The sequence below is a fragment of the Stegodyphus dumicola genome, chromosome 7 (assembly GCF_044657685.1).
Source record: "Stegodyphus dumicola isolate Sdum_Otavi_A_Nest chromosome 7, ASM4465768v1".
NCBI lineage: Eukaryota > Metazoa > Arthropoda > Arachnida > Araneae > Eresidae > Stegodyphus > Stegodyphus dumicola.
In genome coordinates, this window is record NC_140774.1 from 185,674,460 (window position 1) to 185,701,589 (window position 27,130).

The 27,130-nt window shown below is 32.5% G+C and overlaps 1 protein-coding gene across 4 annotated transcripts in view; it reads right to left on the reverse strand.

Annotated features, from left to right (window-relative positions):
• The window catches only part of LOC118191818 (6-phosphofructo-2-kinase/fructose-2,6-bisphosphatase-like), a 172,594-nt gene that overhangs the window by 78,466 nt on the left and 66,998 nt on the right, over positions 1-27,130 (reverse strand). For 2 of the 4 annotated variants that reach the window (XM_085821156.1, XM_035362671.2), the window contains exon 1: positions 14,859-15,240. The exons of 1 other annotated variant lie outside the window; for it this stretch is intronic. In XM_085821156.1, the coding sequence (XP_085677282.1) occupies positions 14,859-14,925 (67 nt within the window). In that variant the 5' untranslated portion in view covers positions 14,926-15,240. Of the gene's footprint in view, positions 1-14,858; positions 15,241-27,130 lie in introns of those variants that run through there. One more of the 4 variants, XM_035362670.2, reaches the window with a different exon arrangement.

The window sequence follows — 27,130 nt, forward strand, 5'->3', positions numbered from 1 at the left end:
ACGATTCTGAATATGCCTAAGGCGTTGTCGTTTGTGATAGAAATCGCACAAAAGCGTAGCCGGTTAAGAGGGAAGCTTGCGGATTTGGCCAGTGGGACAGCTGTCCCCAGCGCATATAAGCATTCTGTACCGCGCCACGAACATAGGGAAAAATCCCTTTTCGTGATTGGATATGGCTTCCGATCATATCATTTCCTCTACGTTTAAGAACGTCTTAACTTTGCTTGGGCTCAAGGGTACACCTCCATACCATTTGTTTGCATTCTGATAGCACTACCGAAAAGATAATTGCGTGCATTGTATTTTTGTTGCTATGAGATTACACTTCTTACAACACATAAAAAATGTAGCCATTTTTGTTTTACTAGGGAGAAAAAGTATTATTCCTCCTTGTGCTAACTCCCTTAGTGTGTATTAATATGCGCAGATATTAATAAATGTACTCTTAATTTAAAACCCCTGGTGCTACTTTGATAGAGGGTTGCACGGATTTTGGCAATTTTCTTTTAGCGAGTAATACAACTTATGGTAAACCCATTGCTGGATAAGTTATTTATGGTAACCGATACTTTGTTGCCATTTTATTAAAAAAATAATGTGTTTTATTGTGCATAAATTCCGTGTTTTAAATATTATTTATGGCTTCTAAATATCAAAATCAATTTAATTTTGAATAACGTCACCTTACTTTAAAAGTAATTGGTTTTAATATGTATAAATTTAATCTAATGTTTTAAACATTATTTATGGCTGTTAAATATTAAAATACAATTTAACTTTGCATTTTTTTAAAAATGATTTTATTATGTATGAATTTTTAAATAATTTTAATTCTAGGCGTGATGTAATAAGCTCTCTGATTGGTTATAGAATATTTGTGCATTAACGAGCTGTAATCAGCTCCCTGTTTGGTTACTGACAATTTGTGCATTTCCGCGCCGTTTTAAAATTTAATTCATATCTTCGAATTCCTTCAAAGATGTTATCTAAATTATGATTCCGATTTTTTTTGTGGTACTTATCAATAAACAACATGTTAAATGACTAAAAAAATGTAAGTACATATTTTGCTTTTATTTTATAATTGTATACTTATATTTTTGTTAAAAAAAATTAATATACTATTTTCAAAAATTGCTGAGATATTTATTGTCCATATGTTTTAATGTTAATTATATTCTATATAACGTATTTTAAAGTATCCGAATTTAATAATATTCTTATTCTTTTAAATGTTGGTATGATGGTTTTTAATTCGATATTCAATTTCAGTAATGTTTTAATCTAATTAAACGTTGGCACAATGTTTTTATAGCGGTGTTTTTATTCTCTTCTTTGCTATATGAAAGTAATAATAACCTTACTTTAGTATTTTATACTCATACTAAATGTATTTATTTACACTTGCCTGCCATCTTAAAAAACGACATTTTCAACAAAAATTTAATCCATTACTTTTAACGATATTTATTTATTTATTTATTTATTTATTTATTTATTTATTTTTATTTTTTTTTTTTTTTTAAAGTTTCGAATACTTTACTATGCCTAAAAACAGCGTTTTTCAAGATGGCTGACGTTTGTAAAAATCGCGCCAACAATTGCGCCAACGTAAATCGCCAAAAATCCGTGCAACCGTCTACCAAAGTAGCACCAAACCCCTCATATTAAAAGTGTTGTGTTTATTAATTCATTATTTTATGTTTATTATACGTATATATCCATTCTCTACAGATGCAATCTCCAAAAGCATCAGACTTTCGGAAATAGCTAAAATGAGGTTGGGACCAAACATAGTGCACAATAAATTCACAATATTTATATTCAATCTGAAAAAGTAAAATTTATTTTTGAAGTTGGGCTAATATAGACTTGAAACAGAGAAATGGCGATATGTATTTTAAATTGAATAACACTGTTTTATGAAGATTGCTCATTTTTATTATGCAACATCATTTGTAGCTTTGTATAAAAATAGTGCTTGTTGGAAAAATTCCTTTTCTTATGCACGTGTATTAACCCATTCGCGCCGACTGTCACGTATACGTGCCAGCAACGAACACACTTATCTACCGGCCGACACGCAGGCGTGCCAGAGCATTGTTGCGTTTTCTACCGAGTGTCACGTATTTGTGCCAGTACCTTGGAACGTTTTTCAAACTATAATTTCTGCCACAAGATGGCACTGTATGTCCATATGGTTTCAGATACATGTACATTAGACCTTCTACTCGAAATGAGAGAAGCATGACTCACATACACGTGTTTTTGATTATATAAACAAACGGGGAACTAAATGTTTCCGAATGGCGTGATTTATGACGTCTCTTTAAATCGCACTTTATTCGCACGTGGTAGTTGTTTATTGTAAGTAGAAGTTTTATATGCGCTAAAGCGTTGAGTATTTCCGTTTACAGTTCAGTTTTTAGAAAATAATTAGATCTTGTTAGACGTGAATTCTTTCTGTTTTTACCGTTTCAATGTCGAAGCATCGAAAATGTTTAACAGAGCATGAAATAACAGACATGATGCAAAATATTTCAGATATTGATTCTGAAATTCTGATATTGATTCTGAAAGATTAACTGAAGGACATTTTCCAAAACTTTGTTCAGAAGAGACTGATAAGAAAATGAGACGACGATGCTTCGTTTGTTCACATTCCCGGAAAAATCCTCCAAAACGGCAAAAGAGTTATTACGAGTTCAAGGAATGTAACGTAAGACTGTGTGTAGATCCCTGTTTTAAAATTTTTCATACGAAAAGAGAATTTTAAGTAATATATTTAGTTTTCAGATGTATAATGTTAAAAGTCATAAAGTGGTGAGTAATTAAAATAAAATGTGTAAAATATGCATTTAAACAAGAAATAAGGTAATTAAAGTATACATATAAAAATATCTATAAAGCATAAGCCGTTTAAATACTCTATAGAGCATTATTAAACAATGCGTTGATACTTCGGAAATTTCATGGATTTAGGCTTAGTAGCAAAAAAGCCCCCCGCCCTGGAGAGACGCTCGCGGAAGACACTGCCGGCCTACGCGATAAGCGCGCGTTTTCGCTACCCGGCTCGAAGGGGTTTTAAATTTGCGACAATACTGAATGCATTTTTTCTTTCATTTATGCCAACAGAACATTAGAAATGACATGGACATTAACATGGAAATAACATTTGCAAAGGAAATATTTTCTGCAATGTGAAAGGAACAGAATGCAACAAAATTACAATAATAATATACTTACTAGCGTACACTGCCTTTTACAGTTGGATCCAGATTGTCGTGTTTTGGTTTTTGCACTAAGTTCATGAACTCAGCTATTTACACTCATGTCCATAAATTAAGGATAATGTCAGCTCCGGCAAATATAGATTCAGAAACAAAACAAATGTGACTTATTCATAAAGCTATTTATTAAACAAAAGATTAAGAACAGAAAAGATAATGTATGTATGATACCATTCGTAAAAACTGCGATTTTTGCTCCCGGGAGCAATTACAAAAAATATCTCCCTTACAAATACTTAACGTTACATGGCTACTATGACGGTTAGCACATGATATGTCTCCCAGACGGTGAAATACAGTCCGTACAACGTCTAGGCATGCAGAGTATCAAATTATCAAGCTGATCTTGAACAAGATTACTCCAGTCAGCAAACAAAGCTCTCCAAAGTTTCGGTACACATCACGAGATGCTCGACGAGCTGCAATTGGTCCACCAATCATGTCCCATACATGCTTTATCGGATTCAAGTCAGGTGAGAATGCTGGCCATTTCATACGGGTGATATCCTCAGATTGAAGGCATTCCTTTACAATGTTTGCATGGTGAGGAAGGGCAATGTCATCCATTAACACAAATTCTGTGGCATTGGCACCCCTAAGCAAACGGACATGCTCTTCCAGAATGATGTTCAGATAAATCTGCCTAGCATGGTTCCAATCTGAACATGCAGATCTATTCTGGAGCCCAGTATAAGTCTACCCCAAGCGAGCAATACTGCACCATCGTAACAGTGTCATTCAATGATATTATCTTGGTGGTAACGGGTACCTGGAGTTCTCCATATGAAAGTCCAACGTAAATCAAACTGCAAGCTAAACCTGGACTCGTCGGAAAACATCACACGAAACCATTATAACGATGTCCACATCGCATGTTCTCTGCTCCGGGCAAAACCGCTGGCGATAGCAAGCTGCCGTGAGCGGAACACATCTGACAGGTCTGCGAGCATATAGACCAATCTGTTCCAAAAGTTTCTTCACAATTTGCCTTGAAACTGTCGTACCAATGGCTGAAGGTAGCTGACGAGACAGGTCTGAAGCTATGCTCTGTCTGCTTCTGTTGACAGTTATTGCCAAATATCGTTTTCATTTGGCATTGTAACACGGAGGCGACTTGTACTGTAACGTCTACTAACATTTCCATTATTTTGGAATCGTTGCCAAAGCCTAGAGATGATACTTTGGGCTATTCCAATTTCCTTGGATACTTCCATCTGACTACTCAAACATTCCAGGTGGCCGATAATTCTACCAAGAAAAAAATTATCCACATACGTCCTATGTGTCATAAAGTATTCAGTTGTGGCACTAAGCGGCTTGAAGAAAGCTTGTGAAAATTTTTATGCTTTGCTACCATTCCTTATATACACTTCTCTTACACTCTCGTCATTGTGATGTACTATCGGCGTCATTTGATGGCTTCCTGCAATTTGCATTTTATTCTTGAAGATGTGTGCGATTATTCTACATGTGAAATTTTTACTTTAAAGTTCGATTTCCATGTGATTCTGAATTATTCTTAATTTATGAAAATTAGTGTATATAATCTAAGCGCTTAAGATTGCTTCTGATATTAACAGCATCTTTGAAAGATTTTATGATTTCATTATTCCATGAAATAGGAACCCATCTGCAGAACGCTTCAGCTATTTTTGCCCCCCGTTTCAAAGAAAAACAAACAACAATTTTCACGTTTTAGTGTCATTCATGAGCGTCATTCAACGAAAATTAAACCGTACGAATCCCGCCTAAACGTCATTATGCCAAGATAAAATGTCATCGGAAAGTATGTCCAATCACAAGTATGGGTTTTCCCTATGTGCGTGGCGCGGTACAGAATGCTTATATGCGTCCCCAACTGATGCTCGCCTGTGTAGTTTCTTGAATATAAGTTAAGGAAGTGACACACAATTGTAATTATAACACAATCTTGAAATGAGACATCCACGCACATACACTGCAGAAAGAAACAGATCGTTTATGCAATATAATTGTTCAGGAAAAGTTCCTTCGTCGTGATGAATATATAATATAAAACACTGTTAAATATAAAAAGTATATAAAGTACAAAATTGTAGCTTATTACATTTCAAAATTGATTTCGATGAAAAAGTCAAGACCTTCCATGACTATTTGTATTATTTTCCCATTAGGAGATTCACGAGTTTGAATTTCTCAACCACAGATTTGTTTTTTATTCGGATGTTTTTAATCTAGTCCGTAAATGACAGTGTCATTGGATAAAAGCCTGTTCTCTAATTGGCTGCTGAGGTTTAGCAGTAAAAGCTCTAATTAGAGCTGCAAAACATTCAAAACTTTTGGCGGACGTTCTGAGATTTTATCTTTTTATATTATTAAGATATCGTTTTTAAGATCCTAAAAGCATATTTTAAAATGAGCGCTTGTTCCATTGTAATACCAGGGGAAAAGAATATTGTAATACCAGGGGAAAACTGTAATAGACAAGTGCATTTCTACTTCACTTGTCTATTACAGTTCGACCGTCTGAAACGCAACCTTGGTTGGCATTCTGCCAAGACACATACACTCGTCCAAAAGGGGCGTTATTACTTGCTGCGACATAAAAGATCACTTGAAGGTCTTTTCTTCTCCAGAACGAGAGAATTTAGAAAGTCCCCATCTTTTCACCCTATTTTGAGAATAATTCGGTCCGAATGGCGCATGCGTGTTTGCGCTCATGGTCGCGAATGAGGCGGTCGAACTATAGTGAGCTTATTATAGCCCCCGATGTGGAGAAAGAGTGACAAAAGTAAACATTTATTACCTCTTTTCATTTTCACAAGGCAACAGTCTAGGGTGTCTCTCGGGACTAACGATTTAGGCCCCCTACGTGTCCGCGATATTTTGACGTCAGACGACAATTTTGAAATCAACGACTTTATCATGAGAGAGGGTAAGGTGTATTTAATTATGGCAAAGCACATTAGGGCTATCTGCCTAAGGGGAGGGATGCCTTTCGTGGAGGACTTTCTAAGGGAAACTGGCTCGTATACACGTTACACATGGGGAAAACCACGAAAACGCCCATGCAGCCAGCCCGTTCGCGGGATTCGAACCTCGGACCGAACTACCAGTGTTCAGCGACTTTACCGCTCGGCCGCTGGTGGGCCCTTGAGAGAGTGTAAACTGGTTAAATTAAAATTTTAACGAAACAGAAACGAATGAGAAACTTGACTGGAGTTAGCAAAATAGAAGAGTACGCAAAATATAAGAAGAAACAAATACTTTATTCATTCCTGGAACAGAGTCAGTAAAACCCCCTCCAGTCCCCCATTAACATAATACTTAAGTAGTTTGCAAATTAAACATAAGCAACTGTATCATATTATATCATAAACAATTGCTACAAACAAATACTGTCACCTCCATAGAACAGAGAAGGAACCCGGTGCTGCCATCTATTGGTGAGGTACACTCAGTATAGGAGCTTCCTTAAGGCAGATGGCCCTCGAGGCTTTGCCATAATCAAATAAACCACATTTTTGGATTTCATTGTTTTTGCTTTTACTGTTTGCAATTTTTACGCATTTGTTCTATGTTGATCTGAATGCTGTTTTACTTAATTTACTCCCCGTTTTTGTTGCTTAGGCAGAAAATTTATATTTTTTATAACAGCTTTATTCAGGATGAATATGTAATGGCTTTAAATGTTTCTTATTTTTCAATACACTAAAAGTCAAAACATTACGACCACCTACTCAATATCATTGCGCGACCTTTGGCCTGCAAAACAGCTGCAACTCGTCTTGACATGGATGCCACACTTTCTTGGTAAATGAGTCGAGACAGGTTGTACCAAATGTCTAAGCAGCGGTCACGCAAAGTCGAGATATGGTGTTTGAGCTCTGAGCTGCTGCTCCATGACATTCCAAATGTGCTCTATCGGGTTAAGATCCGACGAGTTTGGTGGCCAGGACATTATTTGGAATTCATTCTTATGTTCCTCGAACCACTTCAACATAATTCGAGTCCCGTGACATGGGCCGTTGTCCTTCTGAAAGATTCCATTTCCAGTTGGGAAGAAAAATGCCATGTAAGATGCAACTGATGAGCAGTTATATTCAGATAGTCCAGCTTTGATGGTCTGTTCCACATTAAGTAAGGGTCCCAGAGCTGTCCATGAGAACGTCCCCCAAAGCATAATATCGCCACCACCAGCCTGCGTACGACCTACAAAGGGGGTTCGTCTGGAAGACGGCGTACCTTGACAAGACAATCCACGTGATGAAAGAAATCGTGATTCATCCGACCAGACAACTGTCTTTCACTTAATTATCATCCAGTATCAATGTTCTCGGCCCCACTGTAAGCGTAATTGACAATGACGCTTAGTCAACAGAAGCACACGAATGGAACGTCTGTTACGCAGTCCCATACCCAACAGTGTCTGTTGAACTGTTCGAAACACTTACCACTTGGACCTGCATTGTATTGGGCTGTAAGCTGAGCCACTGTCTGATACCAATTTCGCTGCACCAAGCGGGATTATCGCCGACGTCCTTTTTATTTGATGATACGTGGATGTCCAGCACCTTGGAGTCTAGTGCTGGTTTCACCGGCATTTTTTTTTTATCCACTTTGCGTAAATACTAACATGGGCAGATCGTGAACAACCTACCAGTAACGCAGTTATGGAGATATTCGTTCCGAGTTTTCGGGCCATTAGAATTTGCTCTCCATCAAATTCGCTTAGATCAGCAGCCTTCCCCCACCACACACAAACGTGTAAGAATGATTCAATTACCTTCTCCAGCAGCAGTTAAATACCCTTCCCACTTAACCATGTGCCGTCCATGTCATCCAGACGAGTTCACTGAAAATGTGGGGAATGTCATAATGTTTTGGCTCGTCAGTGTATAAATCTAAGAATGTCATATACTGATAGTTCAGGTTTTCCCTCCTAACAGAAGATCGGGTCTATATCGCATTAAACTGAAATAAAACAACTGCGAGATAGTGTACATGTTTGGTACACAACAATTCTTTTTATATCCTTGAACATTTTTATGAAGTTTCGCGAATTTGGTCGAAACTCGACAACGGATTAAAGTTATTCTTACTGGAAATACGGTAAGTTGTCCTACACCACAAATAAAAGGGGGGGGTATTAATGAACACGATATGACCTCCTGAATATAGCCGACAAAAGTGTAATAGATTAGAACAACTATTTGCAGAAAATTTTTACTCAAACAAAGCTTGCGATAAAATCAAAAGGCCTAACAAAATAGTAGAAATCAGCGAAAGATCTTTTTTGATAATCTCTTTTGAAGCGTAAAAACGAAGCGTGCCGAATTCTGATTGCTTGTTAAATAAGGAGACGTTAGTTCTCTCAGAATTTCGGAGCAATGATTGGCGCAAACTACGCAGGATCTGCGCCAGTTTTCATTAATCGAATATAGCCGACCTTCGAGGTAGACAAGATAATGTGCAAGTACCAAAAAAAAAAAGTAAATTGTCAGCGAAAATTCCATGCTTTCATTCCTACATTCTTTTTAAATAATTTGGCAACGCAATTAATAAATTATTAACAAAGCCCCCACAACCACGTTTGGTCACTCAAGAAGTTAAACTTCCCTATACGAGAAATCAAAAGCAAAATAGAATAAGGCCTGCAACAACTGATTGGTTTATTTGATTATGGCAACGCACACTAGGACCACCTGTTTAACAGGAGGGATGTCTTTCTTAGAGAAACTGGCTCGTATGCACGTTACACATGGTGGAACCCACGAAAACGCCAATGCAAGCAGACCATTCGCTGGAATTCGAACCCCGGTTGAACTATCAGCAATTTTATCTACAGCAATCGAATCTTAAAATAAAATCTTTTCAATTTATGTTGAATGAGATGTTTAAGGCTTGAAGAGCGACTTCAAGAGGATACAGATGCTTAGAACCAACCCATTTGGAAAAAATGAAGTATGAAAAAAACTGTGAGCAGTACAGAGGAATTGCTGACATCTTGCAGGGCATTAATTTGAAATGTCAATGTCTGCAGGAGTTTAATTGCTTCTAACTTCGTCACTCTCATTTGAATTTTGAACTAAAATCTGGAAACTGCTTAAAAATGAACCTCAAATAGAAAAGGGGTACAATGGAACATGGAACGCAAACGTTATCTAATTTTAGATATGATTTGGTGCGTTCTAATGAAAGGAACGTACATACTATGTCTTTATCGTCGACCATGTTGGCGGGGATTCTGCCAAGCACCAACATTTAAGCAAAAGTTTGAAGGGGGGGAATAAAAGATCGCTTTTTACTTAAATATATAATCAATAAATGCAAGCTGTGGGTATAAGTATTAAAAGTTTTTAATAAATATAATTTCTGACTAACGCAAATCATTCCAGCAGGAGTTTGGAAGGAAAATAGATCGCTGTTGTTTACCTGTTATCGCCTGAAATGCTCCCTCCCTTTCTCTTTAGAAGGCAGTAGCAAATTTCGTTTCCCCCCCCTCCCACAATACGTGGGAAAACAGAGAGCAGCAGATAACATATCATCTTTTATAAAACTAAAACTCCCTTATGTTGTGTTAATCAATGTTATATAAAACCACGGCATGTTATCACATCACGCTTATCCATTATTGGCGCTAAATCGAACTGTTTGGCAACAGTTTTAATTTGTCGAAAACATCCAACAAGAATCACATGAATGTTGACCCATGATGCACTACAGGGCGGATCGATTTTACAACCACGAGAAATGGCATGTTGCGTTCCAATTCAGGAGATTTATTAAAGGATCTTCCCCTCTTTCCTCCCACTAAATCACTTGAGAATATTTATGATTCGCCATGAATTGTATGCACTCCATGCAGCACATACACTTGGCACTTGCATACATCCAAGCCTTCGATACTCGAATCCACGCTCAGCGATATAACAGCCAACAAACAGCACTACCTCTACACCAATCAAGGAGAAAAAGGGTATAAAATAAAATGTTTATTATCCCAGTGACATTAATTGTTGACAGCTAAGACTGACTTTTTAGGTTGTGAAAAGGATAATATCTTAACTTGATGTATGTAATTTTTATTACCTTTAACTTGGTGGATAAAATCAAAAAATAAATAAATAAATAAATAAATAAATAAATGTCATTCTATACCAGACACAATAATGCAGATTCAAGAGTGAAAAAGCTATAAGAAATATCCAGTAAAAGTTAAGGAATAGGGAAAAAAAAAACGCAGAATAATATAAGCAATGTAGAAACTAAATATTAAATTCTGTGGTTTGCATGATTTTTAAATATTTATTTGTTGACAGAGAAGGCTGAGACAACATAATTATACTGATTGTTTTAGCATCTGAATGGGCTATGGTCTCAATTTGGATATTTGGAGCTATACTGTGCTCTGGATTTACACATCCAAAATACTTGAATTATTTCTGATATTTAATATACACTACTTGATGTTGATTCCAGATTTATTATTATTTTAAATTGCGAAACATCCAAGATTAGTTTCAACAAAAATCAAAATTTCTCTGCGTACAGTTAAATTACCTAATCTACATCTATGGCACAAGGTTTCCACTTTCATATGCCACAAGGATACCTTCTTTACACATGTCAACGTGATAAACAGTCAAGATGCAGTTTTCTCGACAAAGAATTTTAGAATAAATCTTATTTTTACACATGAAAATGTCAAATTTACCATTTAATTATTTCAGATAAGTTTTAAAAAATATAAAATAAAATTTTTACCTACTGCATAAAATAAGGCATGAATCAAATATTAAATTAGAAAAATATGTAACAAAACCTGCTAGCATCAAACATTGCATTTAATAAGGAAAGTGAAGGATTTGAAACTAGGAGTGAAAGTAATAAATTACAAAAACAAAATTTCAACTGCATATTCCATTAATAAGAGCAAAAGATTAACTAGGAATCATAAATATTTAATACTGTTTTTATAAGATAAAAACACCGAAAGACATAAAAGAAAAAAGAAAGGAAAAGATAAATTAAACTATAAAGAAACTAATTATTAAAAAGGTAGCTATGTTTCAAAACTTGAAGAAGAGCAAAGTAAAAAAATATATATCAAAATATTTCAACTGAAGCAATTTGTATGACTGAAGAATTTATTTTTAATACATCATCATATTAAACAAAAATGAGCAATCATTTTTGGCTGTTGCATGTAAAATTTTTCACTACTACCACAGTAGAATATATTCTATGGAAAAAGTATCATAAAAACTAGTACTGTCTATTGTAGATTTAGTATATTTCTACTCTTCATTAACATACATCTTTTTATGTATTACATTAGAAATATTAATTGATATAATGATACAGTAAATATATAATCATATCATCATAACTGATAAATGATCCATTAAATATCCAATAATATCAGTTATTTTACACATCAATAAACAATACTTCTCCAGCCAGTTAAATATTTCTTTAAATGAAACTGAATCAAACAATAAAATGTTCAATCTATCACTCACTATTTTATCATATAAATATTACCTCACTGGTTTATCAATCATACCAGTGTTTTATCAAATATAAAAAGTTTATCATATCTTTAGAATTGGGCACATATCTGCTTTATATATATTTATACGCCTTTTACCCCATATAGGTATTATTTTTTTAATTTACAATATAATTAGCTTATATAACATACTTTTACGAACAAAAGCAAACTGGAAGAAAAACATGCCTGTATAAAACTCAAAATTCGGCAAAGTGGTAGTAATCGCATTTTGGTGTACATTTGGAACAATATCAACTTTGCAGATGATCAGACACAGGTCTCTCTTCATCAAGAGCAAAAAAAAATTGTTAATATTTAAATCTCAACACGATCCGCTTCTTTAGAAGAATATGAGGGTCCTGTGTTTGACTTCCCTAGAGATCCATAATTTTGTTTAAAATCTACAAAAATATAAGGTTGCTATTCTACCTAATTTTAAACAAAAGCAAGCTTGGCTTTGATTAGTTTTCCAGTTTTATTTAACTGCAACCACTTTTTAATTTTATATTACTGTAACAGTTCAGAAATTTTTACCAGTTTCGTCATCCTTCTGAACTGCAGTGGAGAATTTATGAAGCAGGTGACCCACCACACCCAAACTTTTCGGGGTACCTTAACATGTTTACTATGTTTTACTTTACTTTCTTATAAATGTACAGATTAATCTGTGGTCTCCTGTATTTGTGATAGACAGACAACCCGATAAACCCACCTCTAGTAAAGTGGAAGAACTAAATGCCATTTACGAAATGTTTTTACTAAATATGTATTATTTATTTTATGCTATATTTTGCTTTATGAATTTAAAAGTGTATAACTAAAATAAATTCTAAATCATAAAAAATTAAAGCCAGATATTTTACGTGATTTTTTTTTTTTTTTTTTTAATCCTGGCAATATATTCTAGAAGTACTTCCAGAATGGGAAGTCTTGCTGTAAACCCTCTTACCCCCCCCCCCAAATGTACAGGGCACATAGGGGGAAAAAAATCACATAGCAGCTAGGCAATTTAGGCACAAAGGACCTACATAAGTTCCTGATTTAAAATTCTTCTGATCTCTGGTGAACTTCAGAAAAGGGTTGTAGAATTAGGAGTAATAAATGTGTACCTCATTTCTTAACCTAAGATATTTTTAACCACTATTTACACATTCAGAAACTTCTGAATGTAGTTCTATTCTTGACACTCAGTTTCATCACAATATATCCCTCATTTGATCACAGAATTAATTCTAGGGAAACTAAAACGAGTTATATCATATCCAAAAAGAATAATCAGTCCTGATTCTCTAGAAACATATCTTCCATAAGACATTTAAGGGTCTAATTTAATTTTTTAATTACACGAATGATATATTTGACTGTAATAAAAAAGGTAAGGTGCTGTTTTTAATAATTTAGAATCATAATGTTAATGCCTATTATTAAATTTCAAAAAAACATTAACAGTACCTTTATAGTCATAAAACTGAAACATACAATTTATGGCCTTCATACAAAAACAAACTTTGTTTCATGTTTGTTTCTGAAAGGTTCATAGTCTAAGTTTCTAAGCATATAGACAATGAAAGCATAAAAATATTTGTAATAAAACTAACAAGAATTTCATTTAGAATATTCATTCTAATTTCTAAATTATAATCTAGAGTTATTTAGATAAGTGTATGGATTATTTTTGAAGTATGAAGCCCAACTTTTCACCCATTTGGTCATTTATATGAAAATGATTTTGATTTTTTGATATACTTTCTGCTAGATTGTATTTACATGACAGAATAATTTTTAAAAAAAAGCATACATAATACACAGGTTTCAAATTTAATGAAATAATTAAGTAGCATTCAGTCTTGTTTTGAAATGGAATATGGTAAAAACACAGGTAAAATCCTAAAATTTGAACAAAAGTGTAGCAGTTTTAAATAGTGCATAAAACTTTAATGAATTTTTTTTGTATGACATTTTTTAATATATATAAAACTATACTTATTACATAATATTAAGAAATTAAATATTTTATTACTCACAGTAGATAAAGATCTTACTCTAAATCAAACACATTAAGTAATACCTCAGGTATAGATTCAAAAAAAAAGATTAAGGTTCATACATCTAAGCATTGATTGTACAGGTAAAAGAATGTTAACAACCAATAATTTAGAAGAATATTATAATGTTACACTTTTGCTTCTTTCATAGCAAGATGCATTTACAATATGTTCAAATATATGACTCCTAAAAAGACTTCAGATGATAATGCTTATCTTACATACGAAAATAAGAGCACTACAAGTTTATACGATAAAATGTTTACAATACATATTCACAAGAGTCGTATACAAAGGACAACTATCAACCTCATCAATTTACAGTAAAGGGAAAAAGAAATTTATTTGGAAGTTATTTAAAATGTGATTAGCAAACTTGCATAATTTTATTGTTCAATTAACTAATTATTCTATAGCTTAAGTACCATCAATTTTAAATTCGACCATTTTAATTTCCAAATCATTACAAAAAATGCAAAGCCGAATCAAATACAATAAATACATTTTCGCGGTAAAAATTCCATAAAGTACTGTTTTATCCAGTTATCTTAAATCCCTCAATGCATACAAAAAAGATGATGTCCCACAGTTCATTTTCAGAAATTCTAAAACCCAATACACTAATTTTATCTAAATACGTCTGGTGAAACATTTAATACACCATGAATTCTAACAACCACTGCATGAAATATATATATATAGCAGACTATTAAAGCTATACACAATTTGAACAATATAATTACTTATTATATAAGAACAAAACACTGAAACCTTAAAATAAATATGGATTACCTAAAATTTATGATTAATTAAAAGCAATTTGCATTTAATATCTGAGCTACTATACGAATAATCTACATTTAAGTTTACCGAATGTTATAATAAGTTATTTTGAAGTTCAAAATATTAAAAATTGCGCAGATCGGAACATATACACTTTCGCATGAAATAAATATCCTAACTTTATAAAATAAAATGGACAATTACCTGCGCCAACCAAAGATTCTCGGCGCATCAAAGGATGTGCATTCACTATACTCCAGTCGACGAACATCTTTAATTCTCTCTGCTTAGAAACAGTGTTACAGCTTACTTCCTATATGCATTCAAAGGCGTGCACGATTTATACCTACTGTAAGGTTGGCTCAAAATAGATGCACATTTACACCAGCTAGTATTCCATAGCGTGAAGGAAGGATTTTGTATTCAGTCGTCCACGTTTTGAACGCCATAGCCAAAACCTTGATAAATATGCGAATTACATCACTAAGCATACTAGTTTCCGCTTCGTTTTAGCACGCTTTGACACCAAATCTTGCAACTAGCAAAGCAGCAACCGACATCCACCGAACGTTAACGAGAATTGAGTCGAATAAATAGAGGGAGACACACACCCTCTCCTCTCTACCAATCAGAGTTAAAGCATTGCAAACGCCCACTATCACAGAGAGACGTTTCCCGAAAAAAAAAAAGATTGACCGTAGAAACAAAACGACCTCTTTGACCTTTTCGGATTTAAATAAATATATGCATTTGAATTTAATAGTTTTACTGCTCATAATACTACAAATAATTATTTATAAATAATTTATGAATAAGATGTTCAGCTTCTGAGCGAAGCAGTTATTTATAGAAACAAAAGTATGGTAATAGAATATTCTGTTCTTAAATCTTTAATGTTGGTGGAGTTAACATTAAAGAAATAAAAATGTTTTATTCATGGAGCATCTAGGTCGGCCTACAAAAACATCCACCTGCAGATTTACTGTAATTAAAAAATTATTATTGAATGACGAATAGAAAAAAAATTATTAAAAAATAAATAAAAGAATAATTTTTAAATATGCATAAAGATACTAATGCTTTAAAATTATTTAAACAATTATTAAACATTAAACACCGTTATAATTTGTGCATAGAATAGCCCTCAAATGAATTGTGCATGAAGTGATAAAAATAATCACCAGGAATCCAAAGTTGAAACAATGGTCATATAAACAAGGAACGAAAGTAATTTTTTCAAAACGGTGCAGCCGCTCTGAGAAAAGGATAAATTATACATTAATTAATTCATTATATTTAAAGAGGAATTAATAAGAAAAATCTGAAAGATTTCAGATTTTAAAATTACGTCCAAAGGGGCGTTGTTTAACGTTTTGTGTGTTACCTTTATTTATCAAATATCATCTTCGCACTTCAACCATAAAATTCAGTTCAACATCAATATCACAAAATATTTAAAAAGAGCATATTCTTAGAATTTCCGATAGAGTCTCGCGCGCTGGAGATAATTTTTTTTTTTTATCCGGACAGACAGAGCTATATACTTTTGACAGAGGTTCAAATACCGGAGATCATTACTATCCTATAACTCGTCCTGGGTTGACCAGGGGGTCATACCTCTTTGGATCATCTCTAGACGTTGGAGCATTTTAACCGTGTGAGTTAATAGGTAATAAGCGAGGTCTGGGCGCCCATCTCCCTAGTGTACTGTACTGTGATGAAGTTGTCCTTGTCCACGTTCATCGTTTTCGAGGTGCCATTGGTTCCAGCTTTGTTTTTATGAATGGCAATGCACGGCCATATAAGATTCATGCTGCTGAGAAAATCCTGAAAAGTGAAGATATTCACAGAATGGACTGCCCAGCGCGCTTCCCTGATTTAAATCCCATTGAACTTGTATGGGATACTTTAGGGATTGTCCTGGCGGCACGATATTAACCTCCGGGGAGCACCAGACAACTGAAACAGATGCTCCTTGAAGAATGGAAACTGTTACTCAAAGAAATACTGTTAGATAATTTGGTGCTGAGTTTGGTTAGATAATTTGGTGTTAAACCGACAGACGATTTAACACAATAATTACTTAATCTATTGCAGTTGCTCTTGAGTCATGTCCCTTACTAAAGGGTTTGTTGTTCTCTCTCTTGGCTTGACAGTTATTTTGCACCAACGCCATTCTGTCCATAAAACCCCTTTTTCTACTCGTTCCGTATTGTATGAACCCTATTCATCCCCCCTACTCTACTTTTTTCGCTTTCTTCAACTACTCCATTGTATCCAATCCTATAGCATAAATTTCATGTCTTTGAGTTAATTTTTTGCGGAATTAGGGCTAAAATCAGAAAGGTCGCTTAAAGTTTGCGCACTAACGTATTAAAAAAAATTGAAAGCTTTCAGATTTTATACTACGCCCAAAGGGATTTTTTTTAACACAATAATTACTTAATCTATTGCAGTTGCTCTTGAGTCATGTCCCTTACTAAAGGGTTTGTTGTTCTCTCTCTTGGCTTGACAGTTATTTTGCACCAACGCCATTCTGTCCATAAAACCCCTTTTTCTACTCGTTCCGTATTGTATGAACCCTATTCATCCCCCCTACTCTACTTTTTTCGCTTTCTTCAACTACTCCATTGTATCCAATCCTATAGCATAAATTTCATGTCTTTGAGTTAATTTTTTGCGGAATTAGGGCTAAAATCAGAAAGGTCGCTTAAAGTTTGCGCACTAACGTATTAAAAAAAATTGAAAGCTTTCAGATTTTATACTACGCCCAAAGGGATTTTTTTTAACGTTTTGTTTGTTACCTTTACTGATTAAATATCACGTTCTTCGCACTTAAAACACATAAAATACAATTCAAAAGCAATATTACAAAATGTTTAAAAACAGCAAAATAATATATCTTTAGAATTTCCAGTACACAGTCTCGCGCGTTGGAGGTAAAAATTTTTTTTTTTTTTTTTTTTTTTTGCAGTGTTGCAATTGCTCGCTCTGAAATCGTCGAGTTTGTTAATCAAAAATTTGTTAAAGTTTTACAAAACTTGAAATAGGCTAATAAAACAAATTCAAAATTCGGGCTTCCAAGTGCCCATGTTCGGTTGGAGGACTACGTTATTCAAAATTTGATGGCTCTAGGTACCGTCGTTTTTTCACAATGCGAGAAACGTGCATACATTCATGCAGATTCTTCATTATTTAATTTCTTTAAATATAATACATGGCGATAATATTTAGTGGCAATAGTTTGAAAAGTGAATCGACGTAAAATGCCGTTTTGAAATTAATAACCCTTCTGGGCTAACGCCCTTTTGGGCTTTAAAAAAAAAAGATGTGGTTTAAATACGAGGCTTGTTTTCAGGTATGCCATGACAATACAATATCGCCCAATCTGATATTAGAAAGAGGAATATCCATTGAGATATTTATGATGAGTTTTGAAAATAACGGATTGTTAAATTGAGTGTTAGAGAAAAATTAAAAAAAAAAAAAAAAAAGCTTTTCTTCAAAAAAAAAATTTTTATAAAGGAATACCAGTTATTTTACTTCAACAGCCAGATTTCTGAGTGGTTTTTAGCAAAAACAATTTCTGAACGACTCTTAAAAAAATCTGATGTGTACACCACATGACTTCCTTGTACGGAATATTAAATTATACTCATTTTTTCTTGCATTTCATTTAAACTTATTAGATTGAATTAAACCTACTTCGCCGACAGCGCATAAACCACAATAGAATAAATGCATTCTTTAAAATTCACTTTGTTTACCATAGCGACACTCTGGCGCTAGGTTCACTTAACAGTATTATATTTCGTTCATATTATAACTCAAAATGTACAAAATTTATATCATTTAAAGAATTATCTAATCGTTGCCACATGTTCTATTCAAATACTATAATAAAGCTAGAACTATGTATAAAAAAAATTAAGCAAACAAAACAAAAAAGGAACAGTTTTTCACAAACGTTGAGTATTTCTCATTCAATTAATTCAGTTTTCACTTCGCAAAAAGGCAAAAATACATAAAAATCAAAATATCTCTATTAAAAATTACGCAGTAAATCTTAAACGCTTATTTCCTCGAAAAAATTCCAGAAAGGATTCAGCATGATTTAAATAATAAATGAAGGCGTTATCTTTGTTGTTGCGAAGCTAAGTTTCTCTAGATTGGCAACAAATTCGCTACTCAGCTGTTTGAAATGTAAACAAGAGCAGTGGCCGCCATCAAATTAAACTTAGCGGCACTTAAACAATTTTAAAATTGTTGATAATTCTAAAAATATTGCATACAGATTTACTAAAGGCATAAAACCCTTAACCGGAAGATAAAAACAACATAATTCAATCATTTTTAAAGCAAAAAATGTACAATTTACAAACATATAAGAGTAAAGAAACTGAGATCACTGAGCCGGGTAACAGAGTGGATATATATATAAATGTATTTATATACGTTTGGTGCGGCCGATTGAAACCAAAATACGAGGTACACATCTGCATGTTATAGTAGTCTTATATACAAAATTTCAACGTTCTGAGGCTACTCGTTTTTGAGTTATGCGAGATACGTACGTACGTACGTACGTACATACGTTCGTTCAGACGCCACGAAAAATTCTCTTCAGAATTCATTTTAAAGCAGTTTTTTAGTTTTTTTTTGGAGGAAAAGAGTCTTTTATTCTGTCCTTGCGCACAGATATCACGCAAAACCATCGTTAAATTGCATTCGAAAGCGGTCAAAGTGGATATTTTCGTTGAAATATGCTGCCTGAAGCTTTTCGCAATTACAATACTTCCTTTTTACTTCGTACAAGGAAGTAAAAAGCGTGCTTTCACTTTTTTTACGCATTTAAAAATAACTTTAAGGCTGTATCATTTATCTAAAGTAAACGACATGAGCAAAATCAAAGAAATGTTATCCTTTCTACCAGCAGTAAATCATTAATAGGTAAGATTGAATTAATCTCATGTCTGTGATGTGAGCATAAAAACTGATCATATCATACATAGCCAGTCAACTTCTTTTTAACACCAAGCCTAGACTGTCACGTATTGCACTCACTTAAGCACTGAAAATAACTTTGTAAATTGGATTGGACAGGAAAAGAAGTTTGCGCAGTGTTGCCATTATTAGAATTTGTTATCGTTGTACCTTTCAACTACTCCCCATAAGTAAACATATAAATCTTAATTTTTTGTACAACATGACAAAATTTTCTAGTGTTCATAAAGCTTTACACTACTTTTTAGCTTAAAAAGGCGGTAGCCAGAATGGAGTATTGGTCATATTTGTGGCATTTTGAGGCGGCATTTCTATGGCATTTTGAATTGCTGCCGCCGAATATTATTGCCCAGTATTATCTTTAAATAAATCAAATGATGACGAATCTGTATGTATGTTTCTCGCATTGTGAAAAAACTACGGTACCTACAATTTTGTTAAATTTTGAGTAATATTGTCCTCCTGTGCACCTGGAAGCCCAAATTTTGAATTTCGCATTCTACATTTCCAAGATTTTATAAGATTTTGTAAAATTTTAATGAACTTTTGATTAACAAACTCAACGTTCTGAACGCGAGCAATGTCAACACTGTAAGCAATAAAATATTATCTCCAGTGCGCGAGACTATCTGTCGGAAATTCTAAAGATATGCTGAGATATGCTGTTTTTAAATATTTCGTGATTATGTGATGTAAGTGTGAAGTTATCTCAAAAGGTAGGAGCATTGCATATGCATCTTTTAGGTTTTTTCGTGAAGAATTGGGTGCGCGTTATATGGCGAATTTAACCTCTTACGAAACACGAATTGAATGATTGAAGAGTTAGGTTTGGAGGCAACTTTCCCTTGATAAGTCTGTCTCCCTCCTGCTCAACAGTCATTCACTTATGCATTTTTTAAAAAAATTTTAGATTAATTTTAATTTGCTAAATTGGTGAATTTATTTTCATTATTTGGTTTTGTACTTGTTGTACTTATGCTATCTGAATTTAAATGATATTGTAGATTAGTTCGGAAATTAAATTTTATATGTTTACACATTTTTTAATTATTTTAACTTTAAATTTGCCTTTTTACGTGTATAAATATTTGTTAAAATTAAATTATTTCTCAACATTAAGTTTCTGAAGGTAAAAACTGCATTGGCGTAACTACATACCATGTTTTATTTTACAAAATTTAAAAACAAAAAAAAAAAAAAAAAAAAAAAAAAAAAAAAAAACCTTTATTTATTTAAATATTACCTTAGTCTGTTAACTTAAAAACTTTTAGCAAGCAAATTTAATTTCACGGTGAATGAAAAATGGAGGAACATGTTTAATTAGTACAAGAATAAATTCAAAATTGTGTTAAATCTATTTCAATAAAATATAAAAAGGCAGAAAGTAGCAGGAAACAAAACTTAGATATTAAGTACTTCGTAACAGTTTCCAAATCCCGAACCTAAAAAATTGTTCTTGAGATTGAAAAATAGCACCTTTGCACTTTGAGGGAAAAAAAAAAAAAAAAAAAAAAAAAAAATCGAATTAGGATTAATGCACAATAAATCTCTCACATGCATTTTTTTATAGTACAAAACATTGAAATAATGCAGGATATGCATTTAAACGTGAAAACAGCAAAAAAAATGCAGATTCATTACTTTGGCATAGTGCTGAAGATATATGCATGTTTCTGCACAATGTTTGAGCAATTAAATTAATGACTGACATATCATTTCCTTTAGGAAAGATAATTTATTAATTGAAAAATAGCACCTTTGCACTTTTAGAAAAAAAAAAATCGAAGGCACAATAAATCTCTCACATGCATTTTTTATAGTACAAAACATCGAAACAACGCAGGATATGCATTTAAACGTGAAAACAGCAAAAAAATGTAGATTCATTACTTTGGCATAGTGCTGAAGATATATGCATGTTTCTGCACAATGTTTGAGCTATTGAATTAATGACATATTATTTCCTTTAGGAAATATAATTTATTAAAACCTTATGAAATGAAAAAAAAATATTCAGATAGTTAAAATCTCGATTATTATTTAGATTTAATTAAAAATTTTTGAGATTTAATTTAAAATTTAAAAAAGAATTATTAAAAATTTTGGTTGGAGAGATTGTTTCGTTTTCAGGAAACCCTTTTATTTATTTATTTTTTTATACTCCTCATGCCTTTTTTGAACTAGATTTTTTTTGCAACTTATCTATCGTGTAAAAATACTGATGTGTATATGTTAACTAGGAACGACGTGTTGACAAAATCAGAGAGAAATTACACTGCTCTAGAATTCAGAATATAATAAATCTATAAGCGAGTTTATTATTCCATAGTTATAATGTGCCCTTCACTACGGCGCTAATTTTTGTGAATTTTTCTAGTCACATTACTATAGATTTATTTTTATTTTGCAGGGAAGCGCTGCATTCAAACACAATATCTTTATTGTATATTTATTTGCTCTAAAAATATTGAAAGCAACAAATTTCGCTTATAAAATCAGTTTGAAACATAACAACAAATTTTAAAAAATAATATTTATTATTATTTAATTCGCAAATAGCAAAATTCTAATTATTTTTTAGTATATTATGAGTTTAATGTATTATTACATAAAATACATTATTTAATGATGATTCTACTTTATTCGCTATATTTAAAAGTGTATATAAATGAAGAGTTTGATAAAAATATAAATGGAAGATTAATAAATTAATAAAAACAGCATATTCATTAGTTAGTATTGTTTTCGATTACATATTGAAATAAAATTATGCACTTTGTCCGCCTAAATGATACATCCGAACAGGAATAAATTACAGCATTTACACAGTGAGGCCATCTCTTATTGAAATCTTGAACCGTTGACATTTGGAAGAAAACAGGCTATTTTTATAATGGCGCCATCTATTGCATAAATACTGAACTATCTGATAATTATTCTTGCGCATCATTAGGGTCAAAGCAACGTAATTACACCGTAGTTATCGGCGAAAAACAAGTACAAGAAGGATTATTTTTTATCTTATAATAATGTTCTTTCCCAAGTATGACTCGGTGAACGTATATTCTACCCTGAACAGAAGAACGAACAAGAACTGAAGAAGATTCAGTTCAATACAAACAACACATCGTGCACACTTTATTCAAATATAATTTGATAAATACAAAACCCATCGAACACATCGAAAGTTTTAGAAATGGAGTGATTATTTGTATTAATCTGAATGGTTCAAGATTTAGTTGCAGAAGACTAGGTGTAGGTGAGCAGGGTCGGGCCTAGGTAACCTAGGCGCGTGCCTAGGGCCCGTAATTTCTATAATTTTTATTTTTATTTAACAGAAAAATATGATATTCATAATTATTGCTGAAACGTATCCAAATTATGTCGAATCGTTGATTGATAAAGTCGACAAGTGTGGACGAGCGTTCCCATGCTTTTGCATCCATGCCCGCGAGTGTCGATGTGTGTAAATACGATCGAGCCTCGCGCCTATCGAATCTTTACTATGCACGTGTTTAAAAAATCAAAGGTAGCTATTTAAAATCAGTGTCTCCTGAACGTATTGCATCTTATGTGAGTTGTGATTGAAAAATGTGCAATTAAGACTTAAGTACCTAGACTTGATTGCAAATAGATTGTTTTGTATTCATAGTTAATACTTTCTGGAATTCCTAAAATAAAAATGTAAGTTTTTATAACAGTATTACATTATTTAATTAAAATAATATATAATATAAAATACCACAAATTGTGATGTTGTTTGTGATTGAGTAAAAATAAATGTAATTGAAGATCATTTTCTTCTTTCTTTTTAATACGTGGTCTTTAAAATTGAGTTCCTATAAACATTTAAGTGGAAGTGAAAAAAGAAAACGAAAAGCAGATCGAGATAAAGTGGCAAAACAAATGAAAAGATCGTTGGACAAATTTTTAACTGTAGATGGAGAATAATTACAACAATGGTCATCATTTTCACGAATTTCGCCTGCTCAATCTCCAGAAACATCATTTGTATTCGAAACTATTCTGCAAAAAGACCAGCAGGAGAAACCAAGCAATTCCATTTGTGAAGAAGGCCACCAGCGGGCGAGCGGTAAAGTCGCTGAACACTGGTAGTTCGGTCAGAGGTTCGAATCCCGCGAACGGGCTGGCTGCATGGGTGTTTTCGTGGTTTTCCCCATGTGTAACGTGTATACGAGCCAGTTTCCCTTAGAAAGTCCTCCACGAAGGCATCCCTACCCTTAGGCAGATAGCCCTAGTGTGCTTTGCCTTAATTAAATACACCACACCACATCATTTGTGAAGCTGAAACAAAAGGAGAAAATATAAATTTAAAATCATCTCAAAGTAATGAAACTAATCGTGTTGTAAACGATATTGCAATATGGCCAGAACAGTTAACAGATGCCATGCGAGAGTATTACATAAAAAATCCACTAAAATCAATAAATAGATCTTTGGAATCATCTATTTCATGCAACGAAGGGTCAAAACAAATCACAAGAAAATTAACTATTGCCTCCTTCTTCAGAACAATTAATAGCGGGGGGAAAAAGTTAAAGGAGATTGGTTGGCTTATACTGAAACAAACAATTTATTGTATTGTTACATCTGTAAATTATTTTCCAACCAAACAACGCTAATGACAAAAGGGTCGAATGATTGGAAAAATGTACATAAAAAAATTGTCAAAGCATGAAAACTCCAGTGACCACATTAACTCCATTTTAATTTTTATAACAAGATCTAAAATTACCGGACGCATTGACACTGAACTGGAAAAAACAAATTATAAATGAAAAAAAAAAAAAAAAGTATTGGAGGGAAGTACTTAAAAGTGTGGTAGCGACAATCAAATTTATTTCTTCATACTCTTTAGCGTTTCGTAGTAAAAATGAAGTGTTTTTTAGTGAAAATTATGGTAATTATATAGGTGCTTTGGAATATTTATCCGAGTTCGATCCATTTTTGCGGGAATACATAAAAAAAATATGCAAACTGCGGCACCGGGTCTATAAACTATTTGTTGTCTACAATATGTGATGACTTTATTTCTATTATAAGAAAGAGTTACAACTCACAATAGTGAACGAAATATACGAAGCCAAATTTTACTCTCTAATTATTGATTCAACACCTGATGTATCTCACGTAGATCAGCTGACCGTCATTATTCGTTATGTTCTTCCAAGTGGTATAAAAGAAAGATTTTTGGAATTTCTACCTATGTTTTCTCATACTGGTGAAAACTTGGAGAAAGTTATTTTAGAATTTTTAAATAATATAGATTTAGACGTCACCGACAGAGTTATGATAATGCGTTTAATATGTCAGGTATATATATATATAAGAAACTCCGATCCAAAATAAAGCAATATATTTTTTCTGCCCATTTTATACCATGGTCAAATCATTCATTAAATTTAATTGGAAACCTTGCTGCCAAAAGTTGCATGGAAATGACCACTTATCTCAATATCGTTCAGGAATTGTACGTATTTTTTTTTTTAAGTTCTACACAAAAGTGGAATGCATTACAAAAATTTTGTAAGAGCAAACACTTGAGTATTAAACCTATTTGTGACACCAGGTGGTCTGCTCGTTCCGATGCTGTGAAATCCTTAAAGATATATCTCACGTATTTATATACGTATACGTATATGTATTTATATACGTATATACATGAATTTCTTCATAAATATATACGTATATAAATACATATACGTATACGTATATAAATACATATACGTATACGTATAATAAATACGTATATAAATACATATACGTATTTATTATACGTATACGTATATGTATTTATATACGTATACGTATATGTATTTATATACGTATATATTTATGAAGAAATTCATGTATATATTTATGAAGAAATTAAACATTGTTTACGTCATTTTTCCTCAAACAAAGATGAAAAACCTCAAACAAGATCCGAAGCTGCAGATTTACATAAAAAACTTGATACATTTGAATATGTATTGTTACTTACTATATGGGAAAAGATTTTATAGAGAATAGATGATTAAAACAAGACTCTTCAACAAAAAGACGAATCCCTAAATACAGCAGTTCTAATATATGATTCATTGATAGATTTCATACAAACTGTTAGAGATGATTTTGACAATTTAGAAAAAGAAGCAGGAACAGTTAAAGATATTGCATGTACTAATGATAAAAAACGGCAGATAATACGAAAACTATTTCATGATGAAATTCCAGAACATGAAATAAGATTCAGTGGCAAAGAACATTTTAAAGTTAATATTTTTTTTGTTGTATGTGTTTCTTTAATTAGCAACATTAAAAAAAGAAGATCTGAGGGATATAAAACTATTAACAATAAATTCAAAACTATTTTTCATGATAGTGATGTTAGTGACTTTTCAATAGAGGAATTAAAATGTTACGAACAAGATTTGTAACAAGATGTAAGAACCTAGCAGAACTGAAAAATGAAGTATTACAATTTAAGACTTTTATAAGTAAAGAAAATATTATTTCGCTTGTATCCATGTGGTCATTTATTCAGGAAAATAATATTAGTGCAACATTCCCTAATTTAGACATAATTCTGAGAATTTATTTAATACTTCCAATAAGCAACGCAAGCGGTGGAAGATCATTCTTAGTAATTAATGGCTAGAATAATTTTTTTTTTTTTTTAAATCCACATTAGGCCAACAAAAATTAAATAGACCTTATATAGAAAAAGTTATTAAATAATTCTATTAATTATGACAAACTAATTGACGAGTTTGCACAATTTAAAGTGAGAAAAAAGGCAATGTAACTACTCAATCTGAGTATTATTGTTTGTTTTAATAAATTATGTTTATGTTTGTTTGTTTCAATAAATTATGTTTATGTTTGTTTGTTTTAATAAATTATGTTTATTTAATTTTTGTACATGTATATTATTTTTTTCCTTTCTTTCCTGGAATCCGATAATTAAATAGAACTATATACTATATGCTTTAAAACCAATTATTTTTTTCCTTTTTTTCCTGGAATCCGATAATTAAATAGAACTATACACTATATGCTTTAAAACCAATTATTTTTTCCTTTTTTTTCCTGGAATCCGATAATTAAATAGAACTATATACTATATGCTTTAAAACCAATTATTTTTTTCCTTTTTTTTCCTGGAATCCGATAATTAAATAGAACTATATACTATATGCTTTAAAACCAATTATTTTTTTCCTTTTTTTTCCTGGAATCCGATAATTAAATAGAACTATATACTATATGCTTTAAAACCAATTATTTTTTTTTCCTTTTTTTTCCTGGAATCCGATAATTAAATAGAACTATATACTATATGCTTTAAAACCAATTATTTTTTTCCTTTTTTTTCCTGGAATCCGATAATTAAATAGAACTATACACTATATGCTTTAAAACCAAACTACCAAACGCAAGGTATGTGTCATGACAGAAAAATAGGCCCG